Source organism: Temnothorax nylanderi, unplaced genomic scaffold (assembly GCF_030848795.1).
Source record: "Temnothorax nylanderi isolate EJ_2023f unplaced genomic scaffold, tnyl_v1.0 TNYL_tig0438_pilon, whole genome shotgun sequence".
In the NCBI taxonomy this organism is placed as follows: Eukaryota; Metazoa; Arthropoda; class Insecta; order Hymenoptera; family Formicidae; genus Temnothorax; species Temnothorax nylanderi.
In genome coordinates this window covers 3993-12431 of record NW_027249500.1, presented here as the reverse complement: position 1 = coordinate 12431, position 8439 = coordinate 3993, and the positions used below count along the sequence as shown (strand labels likewise).

At 33.1% G+C, this 8439-nt stretch overlaps 1 protein-coding gene across 2 annotated transcripts; it reads left to right on the top strand.

The window, feature by feature from the left end:
- The first annotated feature begins 694 nt into the window (after nt 1–694).
- On the top strand, nt 695–7335 carry LOC139782759 (uncharacterized). Of its 2 annotated transcripts, XM_071721799.1 has the most exons (5): nt 695–1092; nt 1168–1535; nt 6571–6848; nt 6942–7003; nt 7090–7335. In XM_071721799.1, exons 2-5 carry the CDS (start codon nt 1388–1390, stop codon nt 7091–7093), a joined length of 492 nt encoding a protein of 163 aa, XP_071577900.1. In that variant the 5' UTR covers nt 695–1092; nt 1168–1387; the 3' UTR covers nt 7094–7335. The 2 variants fall into 2 exon arrangements, 1 of the variants encoding a protein (XP_071577900.1); XR_011720987.1 differs by lacking the exons at nt 695–1092; nt 1168–1535 and adding an exon at nt 4561–5598.
- The last annotated feature ends 1104 nt before the right edge of the window (nt 7336–8439 follow it).

Here is an 8439-nt window from a genome sequence, read left to right as displayed (position 1 = left end):
AGCAGACAGAAAAGAACAAACAGAAGAGACAAATTCAAGCTTTGTCTTTTAATCTGGACGAAGACGAAGATTAAGCTGAGGTGTCTTCTGACGAAGACAATGCCGAAAAATCCCCGCAGTCAGAAAATGTGCAATCTGATGGCTCCGCGATTAAGAAGATTAAGAAAAATCCAGATGTAAATCCAAGTTTCTTGCCAGATAGGGAATGGGAGGAGAAGGAGGAAAATAAACTTAAGGAAGAATTGAGGCAAGAATGGGCTAGAAAGCAGAACGCATTGAAGGAAGAAGAAATTGAGATCACATTCAGTTATTAGGATGGATCTGGCCATCGTCGGAGTGTTATAATGAAGAAAGGTGAATGTCTTAGTGATTTAGAGAATTTTTAAGTTATTAAAATACTCCAGTGTCACTTTTGGAGTAACATTGGCGTGATATATAATGTTCTACTGCATAAATTAAATTTTCACATACAGGTAATTCTATCTATCAGCTTCTTCAGAGATGTTTAGAAGTTCTGAGGCGTGAATTCAGCGAGCTTAAAACAGTAATGGCAGATCAGTTAATGTATGTCAAAAGAAGGATCTTTCTTATATTACCGCACCATTATACGTTTTACGATTTTATTGTAACTAAGGTAAAGATACTAAATGATAAAACTTATGAAGCAATATCACAATGTTAGCATGTTATTTTAATGTATGTAATATTGCGATTAGGCACGAGGAAAAAGCGAACCTCTGTTCACATTTGACGTTCACGATGATATTCGTGTTATGCACGATGCTTCTGTCGAAACCGAGGAATCACATGCCGGAAAAATTTTACTTAGGTATTTATCATTAAAAGAATACTTTGTATGTAAGCCTGACGCCTTATCAAACTTGGTCACGTTGACGTCTACGGCACTGACTACGTCAGGCACGTGATCAAGAGATACTCATTATAAACACAGAGCGCTGGCAGCGAGGGATTCGCTGCCAATCCGTCCAGCGGCGGGGGCATTCGCTGGTTAGCCGTCTCACGGCATAGTCGTTCGATATAAAGCTAGAATTATACAACTAGAACGAGATACCGACAATTGTGTTGATTCAGGTGCGATATTAGTATTAAGGTAATTGTGTGCAGCACTTATAGAAATTGTAACCATTTTGTTTTATGTAAATACAGTAATCACTTGCTGCAACTACACTCGTCGATCTATTCAGCGCCTCTCTCTCCCACGCTTCCTTTGAGTCTCTGATTCCGAGGCTTACAAATCAACACAATGGATAGCATCAAGGCAAAATTCCACTTCGTATCCGAAGCTTTGGATACCTAGACAACGGTGGTCAAGGTCAAGACCATTCAGTTGGTGGGTCACCCGGAAATATTCAAATTTCCTCGAGAGATGCAAACGAGTGCTCAGTACCCACAGCTTTTTGAAAACGCCGTAACCAAGGGAGTCGTTAAAAGCTTGAAGACACGCAGCAAATTCCGAAATGTGGTCATAACCTTGGCGGAAGGTGATCTGAAGGAAGTTTACTTGGATGACGAAGGTAATGTGGTTTTTTATGAGTACTATTTGGAGGCGATTCAGGCTGATTCCCCTATCCCTCCGCAAATTCCTGCTGCCGGAATTCCGCCACATGAAAAACAAATCCATTCTATTTCAAAAAACATAATACTAGAGAAATTTAATGGGAAAAATTTGAATGCAGAATCATGGCTAGAACTTTTTGTAACAGAGTGTAAAAGACTCGAAATAAGAGAAAACAAATTCCCAGAATTCTTAAGATTATTTCTAGAAGGCCCAGCGTTGGAGTGGTTTTCAATATTTTTAAAGGCAAATTCATTAGCACACGCCTGGGAGTTTTGGAATAACTCATTTGTGGACACGTTCGGCCAAAAATCGTGGTCCGAAATCGCGTACGCTTACACATTTAAATATCTCAATGGATCCTTTTTGGATTTTGCTTTAAAAAAAAGAAACATGTTATTAGACGTGGACCCGAATTTAACGATTAGTTCGCAAACAAACCTGATAGTAATAACCCTGCCTTATTTTGTTAGAACGCGGTTAAATAAAAGGAGTTTGACAAACATGGAAGATTTAATGTCAACACTTAGACAAATAGAACCTTTGAGAAATAAATATAATAGTAACTCAGGGGAAGTAAACGATGATAAACACAAGAATCAAAACAAACACAGGCCGTGTTCATACTGCGAAAGCGTAGGTTTCTCTAACAGATTTCATCCAGAGCAATTGTGTCGCACGAAAATCGCACATCAAAAGGCAAGTAAAAATGACAAAATTAAAGTAGCAAATAATATAGAAATTCAGGACACGATCGCTCTCGCGGAAGTAGCAAAAAACGAATAGTGACCCCACTTATAAGATTAAAAATCCTAATAAACAATAAAACAGCCATCGGTCTCTACGATTCGGGAGCCAATATATCTTTAATAAATTATAACTTCTGGAAAAAGCAGAAACTAAATAAAAATGTAAGTGGGGACAAAAACATTGAAACTATCTCAGGAATTTCAAAAGCCGAAGGTATAATTACGCTACCAGTAAAAATTTATAATATAACGAAACAATTTTCATTTTTCATAATAAAGAGTGATTCATTTAGAGAAGATGTATTGTTAGGTTTAGACTGTATAAAAGAATTCAAACTTTGTCAGGACGAAAACTTGAAAATATGGCAAAATAAGAATGAAAACATAAACCAAACAAAAGAAAATTCCGCATCGAGCACAAAGGTAATAAATTACATTAATTCAAAGAATACCTTGGAAAATTTAAAAACGAAATACAATAGAGTCTTCGCAAAAGGAAAATATGATATTGGTACGGTCAAAAATTATAAAGCCATGATTAAACTAACGGAAAACAAGTACATAGCAAAAAAACCATATAAGTGTTCAATGCAAGATAAGACAGAAATAGAAAACCAAATTAAACATTTATTGAAAGCGGGGTTAATAGAGGAATCGTGTAGTCCATACGCCGCGCCGGTTACGTTAGTATACAAAAAAGAAGAAGCGAGAAAATCTCGGCTATGTATCGATTATAGAGACATGAACAAAATAGTGGTCCCGGAAAGCCAACCTTTTCCGAGAATCGAAGATATGACGTTACGTGCGAGAAATTGTAAATATTTCACAAAGCTAGACGTGAACTCGGCGTTTTGGTCGATCCCGTTGCGTGACAAAGACAGATACAAAACAGCGTTCGTAACACACCATGGGCACTGGCAATGGTGTTGTCTACCATTCGGATTGAAATCTTCGCCGGCAATTTTTCAACGAATTTTGTCCAGCGTAATAAGAAAAAACAACTTAAATGGCTTTGCAGTAAATTACATTGACGACATTCTAATTTATTCAAAAAACTATAAGGATCATATAAAACACATCGAACTGGTACTAAAAGCATTACACGAACATGGATTCAAATTAAATCCGTCAAAATGCACATTTGCACAAACCAAAATAAAATATTTAGGTCATGAAATAGGAAACAATTGTGTAAAACCCTTAAATGATAATGTAATCGCCATAAAAAAACTTTCCAACACCACGGACAACAAAACATATCAGACAATTCCTAGGAAAAATAAATTTTTATCTAGAATATATTCCTAGATCAACCATAATATTAGAGCCATTTCATAATCTATTGAGAAAAAACATAAAATTTAACTGGTCAAAAATGTGCCAAAATAACTTCGAAAAGATAAAAGACTATTTAGGCTCAGACCCGATTCTGGCAATTTTCGACCCAAACATCCCAATTCACATTTATACGGACGCATGTTTACAGGGGGTAGGGGCAATATTAAAACAACGCCAAACAGATGGAACTATAAAACCAGTATTTTTCTTTTCGCGAAAACTAACAGAACCACAAAAAACAAAAAGAGCAATTTATATTGAGTGTCTTGCAATAAAAGAGGCCATCTTATATTGGCAATATTATTTAATAGGGCAAAAATTTACGGTATTCACAGACCATAAACCATTGGAAAAATTCAATATAAAAAAATGTAATGATCCAGAGTTAAGACAAATTTTAAATTACCTGTCTCAATTTGATTTCGAAATAATTTACAACCCGGGTAGAAAAAATTTAGAGGCGGACTGTTTATCACGAAACCCAGTACTAGAAGAAGATAATGAAGAAGACGAAAAATCAATGATAAAAATAGTAAATTTCTTAAAACTAGATGAAATTATTAATAACCAAAAACAATTAACACTCGATGATAAATATGAAACAAAAAACGATATAATTTATAAAACACTAAATAATAGAAAGAAAATCTGGCTGACTGAAGAATTTGGCATAGCTTTAATTAAAAATATACATATTAAACAAGGACACATAGGAACAAAACAGTTAACATTAACAATTACTCATAAATTTTACTTTAAAAATATGCATAAACACATAAAAAGAATATGTCGTTCCTGTGAAACTTGTATAAAAAACAAAACTAGAGTGGGTAATTTTAAAGTCCCATTATCACAAATGGGTCCAGCTTCTGAACCATTTGAAATTATTGCATTAGATACAATAGGGGGGCTCGCAGGTAATAAAAGTACAAAAAGATACCTACACTTGCTAATTGACCATTTTACAAGATACGCGTTTATCTTGACATCAAAAACTCAAATTGCAAAAAATTTTATAAAATTAATAAACTCAATAAAAGATAAGAATACTATACAGACGTTATTAACAGACCAATACGCAGGAATTAACTCAAAAGAGTTTAAGCAATATTTAAGATCCAGGAAGATAACTTTAGTTTTCACCGCAGTCGATTGCGCCTTTTCCAATGGCCTAAACGAAAGGACCAATCAAACGCTAATTAATAGAATAAGATGTAAAATATTTGAAAACAAAAATCGCCCATGGCCAACCATAGCAAAAGAATGTGTTGAGGAATACAATAATACGATTCACAGTTCAACAGGTTTCACGCCTAATTATTTACTAACAGGAAGAGACAGGCCAATTGTACCAATCGAACTCAATTGTAACACCGAAAATAATTTGAAAGAGAATAGATTAATAGCATACCAAAATTCAAAAAAGGTCCATGAACAGAATAAAAACTATTATGATAAAAATAAAATCAATATCAAGTACAATTTAGGAGACTTAGTATATATACAAAATGGTAATAAATTAAACAGAAATAAATTAGACCCGATTAGAACGGGCCCACACAAAATAAAAGAAAAAATATCCAATTTAATATATATAATAGACAGTGGATTAAAAAAGAGAGAATCAAATTTTTTCCATGCTAGTAAGTTAGTTCCCTATCACCCATCGCCGGATCCTTCAGCATGAAAGGGGGGGGGGATGTAAGCCTGACGCCTTATCAAACTTGGTCACGTTGACGTCTACGGCACTGACTACGTCAGGCACGTGATCAAGAGATACTCATTATAAACACAGAGCGCTGGCAGCGAGGGATTCGCTGCCAATCCGTCCAGCGGCGGGGGCATTCGCTGGTTAGCCGTCTCACGGCATAGTCGTTCGATATAAAGCTAGAATTATACAGCTAGAACGAGATACCGACAATTGTGTTGATTCAGGTGCGGTATTAGTATTAAGGTAATTGTGTGCAGCACTTATAGAAATTGTAACCATTTTGTTTTATGTAAATACAGTAATCACTTGCTGCAACTACACTCGTCGATCTATTCAGCGCCTCTCTCTCCCACGCTTCCTTTGAGTCTCTGATTCCGAGGCTTACATGTATAATTCTCTTTTATGTTATTTCTTATTAGATCATGGTACGAGAGGAACAAACACATTTATCCAGCGAGTAGATGGAAACCTTTTGATCCAACGAAAAGTTACGACAAGTATACAGTGTCGGATAAAAATAGGAAAAAAGATAAAATCTGATAAACTTAGATTCAACGAATTGTCCAATTTCGTTTAAAGAATTCAGATTCAAAGGACTGTAATTTAGTAGAGCTACATATTCGAGTAAATAAATTAAATATTATCACATAACTAAATGAATTAAAATCACAGTCCTTAAAAATACAATGTAGCTATATATAATGCGTATATATATTGTAATATATATATATATATATATATATATATATATTACAATCTGTTGTATAATGAATCAATTGTACGATGAAACAAAGTTATTTATCTGGTTATATTTACAGTCCTTTGAATCTGAATCCTTTAAACGAAATTGGACAATTCGTTGAATCTAAGTTTGTCAGATTTTATCTTTCTTCCTATTTTTATCCGACACTGTATACTTGTCGTAACTTTTCGTTGGATCAAAAGGTTGCCATCTACTCGCTGGAAAAATGTGTTTGTACCTCTGGTACCATGATCTAATGAGAAAAAATAAAAAAATAACATAAAAGAGAATTATACAAAGTATTCTTTTAATGATAAATACCTAAGTAAAACTTTTCCGGCATGTGATTCCTCGATTTCGACAGAAGCATCGTGCATAACACGAATATCATCGTGAACGTCAAATGTGAACAGAGGCCCGCTCTTTCCTCGTGCTTATAGATATCCATTAACAGGTGGTACTTATGGTCGGCAGTCCAGACTCCGGAAAATCGCATTTTGCAAAGAATTATCTGAAGGAATACGGATACGTCAACAGAGACATTTTAGGCAGCTGGCAGAAGTGCATTGCCGCAGTCCAACAATACTTGAATCAAGGAAAAAGTATAGTTATAGACAATACCAATCCCGATCCAGCTTCGAGAAAGAGATACAGGTAGCCAAGAAGCGCAATGACTCGGTCAGATGTTTCGTCATGACGACAAGTATAGAACACGCGAAACATAATAATAAGGTAATCGGAAATTAACATTAACCGTCATCGTGTGAAAGAATCGTATGAAGTGATGTTTCCGAAAATTCTAATCGATTTATTATTATATTACAGTTTCGCGAGTTGACTGATCCAAGCCACATTCCAATCAACGAGATTATTATCAACTCCTACGTGTAAGTAGATTTTAGATATATACATCTCTACTCAAAATTATTTATCTTTGGATATGTAATTATACTTTGATGTTACTCCTTTGCAGGTAAATGGTCGACAGAAGCTTACAATGTGGTACATATTTTTAACAATATTTCTATATGTAAGTATATTTGATGAACCAATAAATGGTAAACATAAATTCAAAATCTTGCTAATAGTTATATGAAATGACTGTTTTATGATAGTTCAAACATATATACATATTAGATTTTATAATATATTATTAAAAATTACAAAGTGCAGTTTTCTTTATTTTAATTATGTTTAATATAGAATATTCATAAATAAATCCGCGATTTATCTTTTATGTCCTTTTCCGATCGTTTCCAATAATCTCCATTCCGTTGTCATACTTACGTGATATACATATGTGTAGCATGTTGATTCAAGCAAATAAGACTTTACCTTTGTCGATATACTTGTCACTTAACTGTTTGGATCTGTTAATTGCATATTCGTAGATAAAATAGCAAGTCCTATCAAGCTTATCCATACATTTTCTAAGAGTAGCAATTTTGAACGATATCATAATGATTAGGATACAAGACATAACGAGAGACATTTTTATTAAACTCACAAGTGCTTCAAATAAAGAATTTGAATTTTTTTTCTAATTGAATTGACAAATGGATAATAAAAATATAGAATCGTATATTATAGATAGTAGATGATACGTCATGTCGATACGTTATGTCGAGGCGGAAATTCCAAAATCCGTGGAAGAACAATTAGCCGAGTTAATGGCGAAATCGATAAGAAACAGGAATGGTTAATAAAACCTGTTCTAACCACGCAACTATCAATTTTAGTACTTAATAACTTTTTTCTTAATTGAGAGCGACAATTTTAACTTATAGATTCATGTTTTACGCACCAAAATACACAAAATTAAAATTTTAGCTAATTCGGTGAGGAAGCCCCTCTCCTTCATAATTACCTTTTTTAAACCACATTTAACTGCTTATAAATATAAATAATATAAATAATGTAAATAATTAATATAAATAATATAAATAATTAATATAAATAATATAAATAATTAATATAAATAATATAAATAATTAAATTATTTATATTCAACCAATTAATAATTTTTAAAATATAAGTAATTTATCTGAGACTATTTATTTATTATTGAAAAAATTAATAATTATTTTCCACTAATTATTAATTTTCAAATAGATAGTAATTTATTTTTGATAAACCATTTATTAATTATTTTAATAATAAAGAATTTATTTTTACTAATTACCAGTTTACAAAAGAAATGAATTTATTTTCACCTAATTACTAACTTTCACAAACTAGAAATTTTTCTCTGACAAATTACCAATTTTTTAAGTAATCTACACTTTTCACAAAAATTAAAGGAACACTATATAAATTTATCTTT

What these genes read in the sequence shown, in the direction of transcription:
- LOC139782759 (XM_071721799.1), top strand. Translation starts at nt 1,388, where the DNA reads ATGCAAACGAGTGCTCAGTACCCACAGCTTTTTGAAAACGCCGTAACC. An exon ending in AGTTTACTTGGATGACGAAG is followed by an intron (nt 1,536 to 6,570) that starts GTAATGTGGTTT and finishes ATCCATTAACAG; the next exon opens with GTGGTACTTATGGTCGGCAG. An exon ending in ACGCGAAACATAATAATAAG is followed by an intron (nt 6,849 to 6,941) that starts GTAATCGGAAAT and finishes ATTATATTACAG; the next exon opens with TTTCGCGAGTTGACTGATCC.